The 14,935-nt window shown below is 47.1% G+C and overlaps 2 protein-coding genes across 6 annotated transcripts in view; one reads left to right on the top strand and one right to left on the bottom strand.

The window, feature by feature from the left end:
- The first annotated feature begins 85 nt into the window (after positions 1-85).
- On the top strand, positions 86-12,787 carry LOC144162986 (mpv17-like protein 2). Its single transcript, XM_077693748.1, has 5 exons — positions 86-470; positions 892-1,127; positions 3,307-3,435; positions 6,562-6,603; positions 12,698-12,787. Exons 1-4 carry the CDS (start codon positions 302-304, stop codon positions 6,592-6,594), a joined length of 567 nt encoding a protein of 188 aa, XP_077549874.1. The 5' UTR covers positions 86-301; the 3' UTR covers positions 6,595-6,603; positions 12,698-12,787.
- Positions 6,705-14,935, bottom strand: part of LOC144162984 (uncharacterized) — a 38,288-nt gene continuing 30,057 nt past the window's right edge. For 4 of the 5 annotated variants that reach the window (XM_077693746.1, XM_077693747.1, XM_077693743.1 and 1 more), the window contains exons 5-7: positions 11,060-11,326; positions 8,367-8,584; positions 6,705-7,595 (exon numbers count right to left, since the gene is read on the bottom strand). In XM_077693746.1, coding sequence (XP_077549872.1) covers positions 8,384-8,584; positions 11,060-11,326 — 468 coding nt within the window. In that variant the 3' untranslated portion in view covers positions 6,705-7,595; positions 8,367-8,383. The remainder of the gene's footprint in view (positions 7,596-8,366; positions 8,585-11,059; positions 11,327-14,935) is intronic. The other variant, XM_077693744.1, reaches the window with a different exon arrangement.

The following is a 14,935-nucleotide window of genomic DNA, read 5'->3' as shown; positions in this document are numbered from 1 at the left end:
TTCTGATTCCGAACGCAAAAACTCCTCTAGCGCCTTTTAAATCTTCGCGCCATAAAACGTTCTTGCGCAATCGCATTCGGGTTCAACCAATCCGGTCAATGAGATAACCGCACGTTGCTGGTTTGCTCGTGCGTGGTACTCGTCTATCTATATGGGTGCGGCGTGACCATGGTGTGCCAAATTCCGACCGTTGTGAACTGCTGACAGCCTCTTGGTCTTTACTACCCTGCATTGTGCGTGTTTGACTGAGCCCCGCCAGATACCATCTCATGCCCAGACGGCATCGGGACACATCGGCGACATGTCGGCATTTTCGAAGCTGAGGGCGACGGTAGCCACTCTCTTTACAAAGCACCTTTTCGTGACAAACGTAACTCTTGGCGTCGGCTTTATGATGATCGGCGACACCTTGCAGCAAGGGTACGAGGTTTACACTGGAAAGGAGAATCAGCTGGACACAAAAAGATCGAGTGAGTTCGTACCGGCCTGATCGTCTGCAGGTCACTGGGCGAGACACCTTCTTTTACTGCATATAGTTCACCTTTATTTTGCACAACACTGTCGACGTTTCCCTGATAGCGAAGTAGCGAATTTGTTGGCGCGCTCGGCAAGATTGAAGTTTGTCGACATGTATTCTAGACAAGCGAACATGAATCCTCGATCATAAATCTGGCCAATCAAGCTTGTTAGATTTTTGGCCACATTTTTTCTGTAAAACGCCAAAATAGCTGTGCCTCTCGCACTGTCCTAGTACTTTTCATGTGCTCGAACTGTCGAACACCGTCATGATGAGCTTGTGCAAACCTACTAGTAAACTCGCGAGCGTAACGAGCGTTGCGTGACGCTGAACAACTGGTGCGTGTTTGCAAACAAAGTCTCGTTCGTTTTCAGAAAACATGCTGGTCGTGGGGGGCACGTTCGGCGTGTGCGGTCACAAGTGGTACTCCTTTCTGGACCGCAAGTTCCCCGGAAAATCGTTTGGCATGGTAGGCCGCAAGCTGCTGTGCGAATTCGCCATCTGTCCACCACTTGCCTTCGCCCTTTTCGTTGGCGTAGGAGCGCTGAACAGCAAGCCCTTTCAGCAGAGCGTCGCCGAGTTCAAGAAAAACATCGTCCTCTTCTGTGTCGTAAGTTTACCCGCTCGCCAAGTTTGACGCGAGCACGCCGTGACCGAAGCGACACCTTTAATATCACAGGCAACTCCTGCGAGAACAAAAAAAGAACGGAAATTGGCAGCTCCTCTGCCGGACAATGAGTAGGGAGTGAATATATATTGCCGGCTGCGGGCATGTTATCGTCACCGAATATAAGTTGCCGTCACTTGTGTTCATGATAGCTATGAGGACATGAAAATTGCTGAATGGCAATCGAAGACTAGCAAAGGATTTCATCATATCGCCGGTTTATCAAGTCATCAATTGTTGCCTGTTTGCTATGCTGTTTTTGCTTCTAATAGCAAGCAATGTCGCATATATAATCTTGCAATGAGATACATAGAAAACTTGCATTCTGCAGTTTGATTTCAATAGTAAAATAATCAACGTGTAGAGCTTTTTACGTTATCACAGCTGAAAATTCAACTTAAAGCTTTATCTCTGGAAGTACTATTGGGGTAGGATCCTCAAATTTCTGGTGTGTGCGTGCATGTGGGATTCTTTGTCTTGAATGAGGAGCTCCTCTCACTGAGATGGTTGTGCATTGTTTTTTGCTGACCGGTCATGTATACACTGAAAAAGCAGAGGAACGTATCTCATAGAAAAAGGAAACAGATTACAGCAATGTTAAAAGGCCACTACCATAGTGTTAGATACTTTTTACATCTAGACGCAGCGGCTCACAAGGCAGTCAGATAAAGTTAAGGCGCCGCAGAACTGATTGAATGGTCATCTGCTGGTGGCACTTCAGAGTGTCCTAACTTCAGAGGTGGTAACTTCAGAGTGTCCTAGATGTCTCGTAGTTCCGCCAGATGGCTGCATCGAGGACTGGTGGAGCCCAAGGGTTCTCAAGCACCAGTGGCATGCGTGGAAAGCAGTGTTATTCTGGCTGTTTTCTGGATTAAATGTGTATGCATTTCATGCACGTGTGAGCTCGCCCTTAGTTTAAAACAGCTGGGGGAAGTGGGGGGGAGTCATCCTAAGTTAATCTAGGCTCGCGTCAAAGCTCCTCTGAACACTGGGCACCACTCACTTTGAAAATGTCACTTCAAGTCCACAGTTTCGTGTATCAACTTACCGAAGTAGCACAACATCATTTATGGCAGGGTGAAATAGCAACCAGAGGAAAATGTTCCCTGGCGGCCTTCTCCAAACTATCGTTTGTTCTGTTGTCGGAGCTGACCAAGCTTAGGAGAGCAGCCAAAAAGATCCAAACACCTCCAAGTGTCTGGTGCTCGGGTAGCTTCTTTTCTCCCACACTGGAGGTCACTGCCATAAACAGTCTCAGTGGTGTCTGTTTTGCGACTTTATAAAAATGTTTAGCGAGGTGTGTCCATGCTTAAAAGTATATCTTATACTGTAGCTACTACTAAGGCAAACAAGTAGCGTGCTGCCCATGTCCTCGGCCTAAATTTACAAATCTGCTTTGTGAACTATAAATGTGTGTTGCCAGTGAAACCTAGGAGACCAGCATGGTTGATGCTGCAATATGTAACGCAAGGACTGGCAAAAAATTGGATGTTAGAACTGAATTAACTTGCTAATCTCGAGACTTCACAAGTGAAAACTTATTGGAACCAAAATGCTGTTATGTAACAGGCTAAAAAAGGCTATAGGTAGGGCCCTCGAATGAAATTCAGTGTCCTTTTACCCTTGACAATAAAACCTGCTTGTTTCATTGGATGATTAGTGAATACTACAGTGGTGAACTGCATCCATAGCTATAATGTGTGCTGTTGAGCTTTTAGTTTCAAAGAGTCTGACTCCAGTTGACTCAACCAGAGAAGTGGAAAGAACAAGTCTTAATGCTTGCAATCTAAATAAGGTGTTGCACTCCAAGTGAGGTGGCGACATTTTAGGTTCACTCTGCAATTTAAAATTACACGTGTGTGTTTTATTGTTTGCATAAAGAAGTTTATCATATAAAAGGTGTATATTTTTTATGCCTCTTTTTTGCCACAGTTCAGATGCTCATAAAGACATTTTATTGGGGGTAGACGGGCATGTTGTGGGATGCACTGCTAACAAATGGTGAAAATTGTGCACCATTTTCTGCACGTTGTGCTCATATTGCCTCTGCTCAAAACACTCGTATTACTCGTGCCAAGTGCCTTTCTGTGCTGCGTCTGAGCAACTTCGGGTTTGTGTGCAGGCCGACTGGGGCTGCTTTGTTCCGGCGCAAGCCCTGAACTTCTTCTTCGTCCCACCTCGGTTCCGGTTCCTCTATGTCTGTGGCCTCACGGTGATCTACGACGTCTTTCTATCGTTCATCCTGCACCGGGTAAGGCTTCAAAGGGCGTGTTACCTACAGTGGGGAACGTAGCCCTGTATAGACTTAGTGTAGACTTAGTCTTAGGGTGTCTACTGAGTGGAGAAATGGGGAGTTCTTAGGGAATCCCAAGCAGGGCTCGGGTTTGGGCTAGTTGGAATTCCATAATTTGCAGCTTCATTGCACAAACAAAAGAACACAAAGAAGGTGAGGAAAAGTGCTATTGTCTTTTTTGTCCCTGTTCTTTCTTGTGCACTGAAGTTTCAAATTGTGAATCTAGGGAGTCTGGGAAAACTTGGGGGTGCAAGGTTCCTTCTATCAGGGAAAATAAGAATTTTTTCTGATTAAACAGGAACAGAAGACTTTGCTGATGACGTCGTTTAAAGCACAGAGAGAGTGCCCGTCCTACGAATCGTACATGAGGCTGGCACCCAGCGACCGCCAGTCACACTGTGAGAGATGCTATTTCGATCTCCGCAGTGCTGTTTAATGCCTTGCTCCCATGTTACTCCTTTGGCATATGATTAGTGTGAGCATACCTTTGATTTAACATGCAATAAACGCTGCCTGTGATGTTTAACCCTGTCACCTCTGGTGTCCTTGGTCTGATATCATCACACTGTCGAGAGGGCAGTTTCCACTGCACCATTGATGAGACCATGGAATGCAGAAAGGGCGCGGCTCACACATGAGCCCCTTCCCCCCTCCAACCAGCGGCTTCCCCTCATTTTTCTTGTGTTACCCAGAAGACAGATGCAGCTAGGTGGCACGAAATGTTGCAGTGCGGCCGATTTCAGCAGATGAAGTCAACCTTGAAGTTAAGGATAGGACGAAAGCCCGTGTGGCTTGGGTGCATTTTTCGAGGATTCCGACCAAAAAGTTAGTAGGTTTAAAAGATTTACATTTTGGCTTCCGCACAGTAGCCTTGGTCACAGTCTGTGATCCAGGCTATCGTCTGATGGACTCGCCGCGGTGGCTCAGGGGCTATGGTGTTGTGCTCCTGACCACGAGGACGCGGGTTAAATTTCAGGGCGCGGCGACCGCTTTTCTGATGGAGGTGAAAAGCAAAAATGCCCGTGTGTACGAGATTTCGGTGCGCGTTAAAGATCCCCAGGTGGTCAAAATCAATCCGGAGCCGTCCACTACGGCGCACCTTATCGCCTGCGTTGCGCCGGCGCGTTAAACGCTACAATAAGTCGACCTCGTGGCTCAGCTTTCTTGCATTAATGTGTGGGTCTTAGCAATGCACAGCCAAAATCGCATGTTACGAAGAGGTCACCCGTAGTTCTACTAAAAACAGTGCCAGTTTGAGGCCAAAAGTTGAGCAGTATCAAACAACCTAATTACATTTTGTTACCTTACTGGTGCAGCTTTTGAAAACCTGCGCAGTGGGTCAAAAGGCTGCACAACACTGAGCGGGCACATGAATTCTCTGCCACAGTTGCGTATCCCACACTCCATCAAGTATTCAATGTTCATACAAGCGTTCGTTTTCAAGAATAACTGACCTCTTCCCGCATCTAACATCCCAAACCCGGGATGTTAGATGCGGGAAGAAAATCCCGGGCCCTCTCCACTAATGTGAAACCTAATTAGGGGCAAAGCATGCAGTGCATAAGTGTATTCTTGGTGCCTTGGCGTATTTGCCAACGGAGATGAAACCGTCAAGAGGTAGAGGTATACAGCTTTGGCGTAAAATTCTCTTGTCTTTGAAGCACGAAGCTCTCCAGTGCAAGGTGTAAACGAGTGTCCCGGAGTTTCTTTAGTAACCGTTACGAAGCGCTCCAGTGCAAGGTGTAAACGAGTGTCCTGGTGTTATTTTAGTATGCGTTATGTTCTAGTGTGAGGCGTGAACGAGTTTCCCAGTGTTTTAGTACCGTGACTACTACATGAGGTGACGCTTATGACGACAACATGAGACGCCGAGAGCCCCAGCCCCTAAGGGGCTTCGCCCTCTAAAAAAAAAGGCTTTTTGTCCTTTCATGTCCCTCACACACAGACTAGTAAATCTAGGGAAAAGGAGGGGTGATATTACACCTCCTTTGGTTTGATAGTTTTCAGTCTAGATAGCTTGATTCTTGATAGAAAAATTGTTTTATAGTTTTCAGCCTACCGCTTGTGGAGTGTGAGGACTCTGCTTTTGTCCACCATAGTGTTTGGCCAAGGATCTCTGGTAGGGGCTAACTCGTGGCATGCGCTGCGTTTTTTTAGCCACCAGTACGGTCAACAAAGGGTTGTGCTTTATAAGGCAACCCTCCTGTCTGTTTCTACTAACCTGTGCTACGGGTTCATGGCATTCACAAAGCATAACAACAACATCTGGGCCTGAGTTTACTCTGACATTTATTAGTGCATCAATAACCCATTCAGTTTGTGCATAGAGTGGTTGTTATGTGCTGTCCATAAAATTCTGTGGTCTCTGTTGCATGTAGTGAGGCTGTGTTGTTGCTTAGACATTTCTCACTGGCAGTTGTCAGCAGTGATTCGCACATTGTACACATACCCGGCCTAGTTCCTTTAGCAGCAAAGCGCAAATAGACTAACAGTTCTTTTAAATGCAGAGCACTTTAGAGGCTCGCCTTGTCGTTGTAGCTCACTGGACCCAAGTAGAGTCACTCGGTGTTTCCTTGTAGTGGCTGTTGTAGTGGCGTAACCCAGAGGCTTCGGAAGCCAAGCGGTTTGTATAGTCATAAGCGTTCGAAACTCTGTCATACATCTCCCCCTTGTTTAGCGCGAAGAAAACTCATGGTACATTTGAGGCAAAATATACGTAATTAACTAGCAGCACCCGCGTTCATTTAGTTAGGAACGCTCGCTGGGTTGGTTTGTTCGATAGTAAGTGAAAAGAAGTGGCAGTGCAACACCGGCACGTGCGGGAGGAAAAGCAAGCACAAAAAGAACAGGACTCCCACTGGCACAATTTCAGGCAAATGCTTTGGGTTGTAGCAGTGAGCTGATAACAGCGCTATGCCCGATATGGCAAATCACTGCTCTGCACTTCCGACAGCTTTCACATTGAGTGGAACGGCTTTAATTTTTTTTCTAGAACAGTTGACAGATACTCTTTGAATGAAGCCTAGGTAATTACTTTAAAGATGGAACAAATTATGTCTCTGCTTTTTCTTCCTTTCCTCGCAGGATTCTCATGAAGAGACCCAAGTTCAAAGTTGAGAACTAAACGTGAGTAACATTGAGTCTGTGGACATGTCTTTACCCGTGGCCCTGTTTGTCACAAAGTAGCCCAGTCTTGTCACGACGCAACGGTCGAACAAAATGCGGTGTTAAAAAATTGAAAAACACTTTATTTGTTCCGGAATGTACAGTTCCAGCAGTTGGAAAAACTGATTTGCTTAAGATGACACAAGTACACGCGTTACGGCGCTGGCAAACGTCGCTAGTTTGTTTCATTTGGCTTGGTAGGCAGAGCAGCTGGGAGCCACTAAGCGTGCTTTTTCCAACCTTTCGGGGAGCGTTAGCATTACCGTCATTTCTGCAGATCACTGGCCAATAGCTTTGGCAACAGTTTTCTCTCTTCTTGCTACGTTCACGAAGCAAACCTTGCGTGACCCTGAACTCCTGCGCGAGACGACATTGTGTCGCCGTTGCATCTGTGCGTCGGGTTAGTTGCAGCCAACTTGTTGTGCACCAACTTCTTGCACGCATGTTCACTTCAAGCACCAAAAGCAGTGTGAAACGAAAGGCACGTCACGATGGGGCACATTTTGAGGAAATTAGCGCTTCGTACGGTCCAGTCTGTGGGGCATTCCACTCGGCACAAACAGAAGAGAGAAGCAGCAAGCTGTTACAATGACAGAAAAAAACAAAGGAAAGAAACGACCACATTCTTTAAACAATGGGCTGAACCCATAAGCGCCAGAGGGGAGAGAAGATGATCCAGGCGAGTTCATTGGCTTGCGGTTCTCTCCGGTCACGGGGGGGAAGGTTCCCTGGCTTTGCGGCAGGGCGGACGGAGATTGACCGAACAAAGCGCACAGAGTCTTTTTTCTTTTCATCTTGAAAAACACTGGAATCTCTATGTGGCAGGATGTGTGCTCGGCGGCCCTTGTGGTGGCCCTTGTTGCGTTTTCTTCTGGGTTGCACCACAGAGGAGGCTCAAGAGCAGCACGATGAATTGATGAGGGGGTGATGCCACTTCCATTCAGGTTGCATTGCTGGAAATGCGAAAGAAGTGCCGTCAGCTTGGGAGCAGCAATGCGTACGTTGCGCGTTAAAGTACAGCTGGCAATATATTTTTGGCTTCAGTTCTCGTCAAGCCTGGCATGCGTGGCAGAATTGGGTATCACGTTCACGTTTATATGACTCGGCTAATATAATCGGGGGTGCTGTGGGAGTATAGGTGGCTGCTTCAGCAAGCAGATAATGTTGAGTCATGCTGCCACTGTAAGTTAATTTACTGTTTTGCAACTGGCCAGTATTGCCAAGATTCTGTTAGAGCCAACGAAAGCCAGTTGCAGGCTAAATACTACGTTAGTGTCTGACAGGACACTAAATCAAACTTGTAGCACACGACATCAGTGTAATTTGAATTGGCGATTCACATCAAGCAAACACCTACAAAAAAGAAGGAAGCAAGTGGAGGTAAGCTTTGAAATGGAAATACTACTGAAGAAAAACGCTGTTCATTTCTGGTGGGGTATGACATTGCGAGCTTTTTTACAGGGCGATAAGGTGTAGGTTTGGGCAAGTTGACTTATGCATTGTGTTGTGTATTTTTTTGTGGTCTTTCTCTTTGTGCAGTGAACGTTTAGTATAAATTGTTATTGTAATGAAGTGGTGGCTGTTGCTTTCTTCCCCGCACACCGTGAAGTACAGTGCGTGTCCTAAGCTGAGAGGATGATGCTGAACAACTCGCATCCTGACGTTAAGGGAAGACACGAGAGGCGTGCGGGTTCAGCCCCGAGACCGCTTGTCCCCCAACTTACACTGTGGTGGTGTGTCCTCAGTAGTCGTCGTCATACTTGACCGAGCTCTGTTGGGACTGGGGGGAGTTTGCCCCCTGGCGGTAGAGGTAGGAGGGGCTGGAGTCCCCCGCGGGGGCCTTGCCTGGGGCCGGGATGATGTAGGTGCGTGTCGGGGGGAAGTTGAAGCCACCGCTGCCACCGCCGGAGCCCCGGCTGGGCTGTGGAGCCGCTGCGGGCTGCTGGGAGTGAAAGAAAACGAGACGAGGATCGTTCTATTGCCGCTTCACTGGTTTGTGGGCCGGAGATCCAAATGTTGGCATCCTTGCCTTACTCGTGTTAGGCATGGGTGACATAGAATACCCAAGCAACCACCGGACGTCTGTCGGCCATCCATCCAGTTCTAGCGGACTGATGATGTACCAGGTATGTCCGTGGGACGTCCGGGATTGAATGTATTTTGGATGCTCAGTAAAAATTTCCAGAATCGCAGAACGAGAAGCTTGTGTTTCTACATTCGAATACTACAACTCACAACACCAACACACTACCGGGCAGACAGGCATACATGAATACAGTGAACTTGCTTCACATGTTTCGTTAGCAGTTCTCAATTCTTATATGATTTTCCGCAAAGAGATCATCGTTGGAGCCGGTGAGGTGCTTAAAAAGAGTGAAAAATTTGGCTTAATTTTAGAAATATTACATGGATGAAACTTTCAACATACAAGCCAGGGTACAAAATATTTTTTGTGTTTATATTCAATTTAAGCTATTATTTGATGCTTCGTAGTAACTTTGTACGTCCACTGGCGGATGTCATTCGGACTTGTACATTCGTTTCTGGATGTCCACTGTACGTCCAAAAGTGTACATCTAACCATGGACTTACAGTGGCTGTCTAAACCGGGCATTGGATGTTCGGCTGCATTTTGGATGTGCCACGGACGTCCGTGGTTGCTTGGGTAGTCCCTTGTACAGGAATTACGAAGTCCAAAATACAAATTGTTTTTGTAATTCGAAAGATATTAGTTTTTAGAACATATTAGAACAGTTATTAGAACATATTAGATATTAGAACAGTCGTGCCAATATTAACACAAAGATCAAACCGCTAGGTGTTGAAAAGGAAAAAAGATGAAAGAGTGGTGACACACCAGCTCCTTTTTTCACCGCCCCTGTGTCTGTAGAGACTAGTTCGAGTGATCGATGGCTGACAAAGGCTTTTACCAGTAGACTTGATTTTGTGATTGCCTCCGGTTTTTTATGAGTGAAGTGCTTACAAACTAGCATGGAGTTAACTCGCCCACTGCTGTTTTTTGTGCCCCAGTGATGATGTTGGTGCTGACGTTGTGTAGCCGGAAATTTGCAAGCTTTTCAATAATTTTGCCTTCCTAATTTAGGTTTGGCAGTTGTCTTCAGGAGTTGAATGGATGTAGTGAGCAAGTTAGCGAAGGCTAGTCGCTAGATGTTAATTAGAGATAAATGTTGCTGTAACGGTCCCTGTCACTTTTCCATCCTTCCCAAACTTTCTCCTGCATTATGCGCTCTAGTTTGGCACCTGTGCAGCCTGATGTAGCCTAAAGAGGAACGCGCATTCAGTTGCAGTCTTCGTCAGGATCAAAGTACCTATTCACCGAAATGCTGTTACACTTGTAAGTTTAGAAGGGTCATGGTTGGGGCAGTTTGGTGATGTATAATGTCTAATGAGCGAAAGCACTTAATTGTGCTGTTGCTGCGGTGGTGTGGACTCTACCTTAAAACTAACACTGATTACTAGGTTGTAGGGATGGGCGAATATAGATTTTGAGGTTCGAAGCGAATTCGAAGCGAATAGTGATTTGGTCGAATAATTTCGAATCGAATAGTTCGAATAGTGCCCATTGCAAATCACAAAGACAAATGAGCAACTTGTGACCTGACTAATGTACACATTTTTTTCTAATAATTAGAACTCACGTAGGCACAGCATTGTGTAAAACTATTACCAGTTGAACATTTATTGCAAAATCTTACACACAGCTTTCCTTTGCTGTATTCACAAGTTTTAATGAAGAAATGCCTGTTGCGCCACATGCTCTAGGTGCAGCAGTTTCCGCCCGCTGCTCATTCGCAAGTTTAAGCGCCGCCTAGAAACTCGCAGAGTTGAGCGCCGCCTAGAAGCTCCGCTAAAAAAAGAAGTATTGTAGCCACTAGTATCCTCGGCCGTAGCCAAGCAAAGCGCAAGTGGCTGGCCGCCATTTTGAATAGGCTCGCTTAGTGCGGCGTACTGCCGCGCTGTGCGAGCCTATTCAAAATGGCGGCATGCCTATTCAAAATGGCGGCCTGTACAAGTCTGCTGGCTTGGTGCCGCTATGTTTGGAGTGGTGTCGTTTCAGTGCCGCCTTTTTTTTTTTAACTTAAGTGTGCTGGCGGCCGAGAGCTTCGTCGAACCTCTAGGCATGGCAGCAACTCGGCAGTGCCAGCACTGATAATAGAAATGTCCGCGTCGGTGGGTCTTGAGCCAAGCCTGGGGTAACTCTCGGAAAGCTTGACCGAAAAGCTTGGCTTTTAGCTGCCTATTCGGGAGCATCGAATAATTCGAAAATATCGAATACCTGCATTCGGATCGAAGCGAATAACGAATAGAGAGCTATTCGATCGAATATTCGACAATACCGAATATTCGCCCATCCCTACTAGGTTGTCATGTCGTCCCCCCAACCGCCCTTCCCTACCTGCTGGTACTGTGGAGGTGCCTGTGGCTGGAACTGCTGTGGCTGGAACTGTGCGGGGGGACCCCTGGGGGGTGCGGCCTGTCCGCGGAAGGCCTGCCTGGGTGGGGCGGCCTGCGGCTGAGGCTGGGGCTCGTACTGCTGCTGCGGGGGGGCCTGTGGGCGGGGCTGGCCAGAGGGCACGGGGAAGGGGTCGCCCAGCACGTAGCCGTCGGGGTAGTAGCGCTGGGCATACAGCACTGTGTTGTTGGGGCCGCGGTTCTCCAGCTCCTGTGGGAAGGAAAGAAGGGGGGAGGACACTGTCAGGGCACTGCACTGTCCCTCTTGGCCTGCCCCTTTGGGTGGTGTGTAGAGGCAGTGTGTACAGTTCACGGGCCCAAGGAACAGCTGGGTCGGGAGACAGGTACGAGCCAAACCCTAGTGCTTGGGCATTCCGAGTATGCTGCTGTGCTCATGTGTGCTTGTTGTCTAACTGGCGGAAGATACCGCTAGGGTCCACAGGCTCATGGCCGCCATCTAACGGGGAAGATCAGGTGACTTCCTCCCTTTCACCCCCTTCCTTCTACCAGTTTGGGCTTAAAGTTCCTTCTCTCTCTCTATCTCTCTCTCTCTCTCTCTCTCTCTCTCTCTCTCTCTCTCTCTCTCTCTCTCTCTCTGTTGAGATCGAGCTTTCATTTGCATGCCTTGTGACCTTTGCTGGTTGATAGAAGAACAAGGTGCAGTTGTCAAGAGACTTCTATTTAGCATAAATTTATGGCAGCATGTATTACTCTCGTTGGGGCTGTTTTGCGGTGGCTGTCCGCCATCAGCTGCTGCAACTGCCCCAAATTTGTGTCTTTTATGGTTTTATTCGTTTCAGAAAGAGGGCATTGTTTTATGTTGCCATGGAAAGATTGGTCAGTGTTACTGCGTAGGAGCTTCACGGCACAACACGCATTGCCGTGAAGCTGCAGCAAAGGAAAACCCCGCGTATTATCCGCACCCCTACTTTGCCGCTGAAATTTTTGCATTTTTGGTGCGGGTTATACGCACAAAAATACGGTACTCAAAAGGGAAGGCATGAGTAGCAGCACCAGCTGGTGAGGAGAGCAGATCCACTGTCCAGATCCGAAGTGTATGCCAACACTAAATTGATAAGAAGGCCATCGCACGCAATGATAAACTTACACTAGTAGCTGTATAGTGCGCATCCATTGGTCGCCATCTAATATAACAGCAGCTGTCCAAGTAGACGACCAGAGGGAAGCGTGGAATCTGCGTGCTTTATGATGTTTGTTGTTTTGGAAAGAAGGAACTGCCCTGGCAGTTTTTCTTCCAAATAGTGTTGCTTTTGCTCTGACCAAGAGAAAGCAGATGACGTGTCTGATTGTTTGTGTGGTGCATTGTAGGCTGTGTGTCTTTACACGCATCTGTAGCACTGCATGTTGCCGGCTAGCTGGAACACCATGGAAGGCCCAGAGGGGCATGGTTGCATGGTGGTGCAAAATCTTCAGCCCATTTGTCTATTATCTGTACATTTACTTAATCATTTTTAGGTGCCAGTGTTGATTTCTTGGTGTGAAATCAGTGTGCATTTTATTTCTTGCCTCCTGCCGGAATACGTCTCATTGACGCATTTGTTCTGTTTTTTCCTTTCTGCAGGCCCTGGGGTGCCCAAATGCAGTCGGTGCTACAAGATTTATGTATACACTATTTATATCGAATATAAAATAAAGTAATTCATTGATTTTACTTTTGTGAGTGCTATTTGGTAGTTGAGTCTGTCTGGCTGGATACGGAAGTATAAGATAGCCTGACAGACCTAGAATAAGCCATGCTGCTTTCTGAGTCACTCTGCATGGCCAACTCTCCTGAATTTCCGAAGTGGATATTTGGGTGATGTCTTTTAATTATAGAAATACCACCTCAAACATGGTTGATGGAAAAAGAATACATAACTTGCACATGTAAACACTGTCCTTTCTGGTGCGCTGCTCTTGGCTTTCTAAGCGCTGTTCACATAAGTTTACAGCCTTCCACCATGTACTCAGTGCTTCAATTTCGCGGCTACAGCGACTTCAGTGCAAGCTATGTATACACCTTAAGCGCTGCCTGTAGGGGCGCCACTGAAATCCCTTTAGCGGCCCGTTTCGAAAGCAGCCACAGGAGACTCTGGCCCGCTCCCCAATGTCGCCGCTGCTTTTGATCCACATTCGTGACTGAGATTTACTGTTTGTATGCACTGGAAATACATATTTATGTGGAGGAGTCACTCTGTTCGCAAATGTGGTGTATTTACGAGAGTGTAAATGTTTCTGACGCGATCTTAGTGTGGTACATATGGCCTGTATAAGCGCCAGGTGTGTGTCACAGGCTGGCGTCACGAAATCAGCATATGCGTGGAGCTAATTGTCATTCCACTGCTTTGAAATATACTAACAGAGTCTCCGTAAGCAGTGTGCTCTCAGATGGTCGTGCTACGGATCTACACTACGATGTAAATCAGTTTTGTGTGCTTACATAGTCTAGCGGAGCACTCATACCTGACAGCACGCCAGTTATGCTTGCCAATATCATACCTCAGACATTGGTCACTACCCTAGACAAGCCAATGTGGCATAAATTTCACGAACATTCTACGAAATAAGTACGACAAATAATGCAAAATTATACTCGGGAATCGGCACACGACAAAAAAATTAATATCGGGCTGCCTCGTCGCGAGGTGAGCGCTCGCAAACATTAGTACATCCTCTGCGAGCAGTGCAGAGACGGGCTTATATAATCCGCATCTGCGACTAAATGCTTCTTTGAAACATCATAATATGACACAGGGAGCCTGCAGAATCTAGAACAAATTGAAATCAGAGGGCCTTATCAGATACCGCAATCCTCCAACGACACCTCAGGGTAAATGGTAGTACGAACCCTGACTGGCAACTGCAGTCACAATGAGTGCTTTAGTGCATCCCAGCTTCTCTGTCAGTGTTCATCCTTTTCTCGCTGCTTAGCCTGAAACTGCCATACCATCTTGCCTACCTTTAAATTCCCCTGCCCCGTCTCTACGTTACGAAAAATCCGTATGTTTAAAGCGCATAAGTGCAGTGGGTGTTAGCAATAATTTTTGGCTGGCGTCTTGGTTTGCTCTGTAGCAAGCATCGGAAAGTGCTTATTGGCGGTGGCTTCACAGCCGCGCCACGCTTTCACAGCCATTACGAGGCACTTCGACGTTTCCAGGCAAGCACGAGCCATGGCCAAGGCCACAACTCATCGAGCTGTGGTAGCCCAGTGAAGCTAAGATTGTGGACACATAGCACACCAAGCTCGGATTCTGTGGACACGATGAAAAACTGAATTGAATAAGCCAGATATTGGGCACCTTTCAAGCATCTGGGACTCGCTTGAAGACAATGTAAAGTATACGAAAGGCTCCACCTCTTCCAGATGGAATATTAGTGTCAAAGTTTCGCATTTTTTTTTCTTCTGGCGATAATATTTCCGTCCTTCATTCAGTTAAGGTGTCTCACATCATACAAGTTGCCATTGCTGCTATCGATGTGTCAAGGTCGCAATTTGACACATTGCTGAGCACGAGGACGTGAGTTCGATTCCCCGCTGCAGCGGCTGCTTTTCTGATGGAGGCGAAAAGCGAAAACGCCCGTGTGTACAAGATTTAGGCGCACGTTAAAGGTCCCAAGGTGGTCAAAATTAATCCAAAGCCCTCCACTACGGCGCGCCTCATCGCCTGTGCTGCATCGGCGCATTAAACCTTAGAATCAATCAATCAATTTGACACATATGCAGCTGTCAAGGCATTAACACCTGGCTACCGGAGCAGGCTGCAAACGACAGCCTGACCAAATAACTCTAACAGAATGCCCAGGTTGGGAAAGAAGCCCT

The sequence above is a fragment of the Haemaphysalis longicornis genome, unplaced genomic scaffold (assembly GCF_048455015.1).
Source record: "Haemaphysalis longicornis isolate Haplotype H1 unplaced genomic scaffold, Haemaphysalis longicornis Haplotype H1 scaffold_12, whole genome shotgun sequence".
Lineage (NCBI taxonomy): Eukaryota > Metazoa > Arthropoda > Arachnida > Ixodida > Ixodidae > Haemaphysalis > Haemaphysalis longicornis.
The sequence above is the reverse complement of the archived record's forward strand: the minus strand, read 5'-3'. Positions and strand labels throughout refer to the sequence as shown.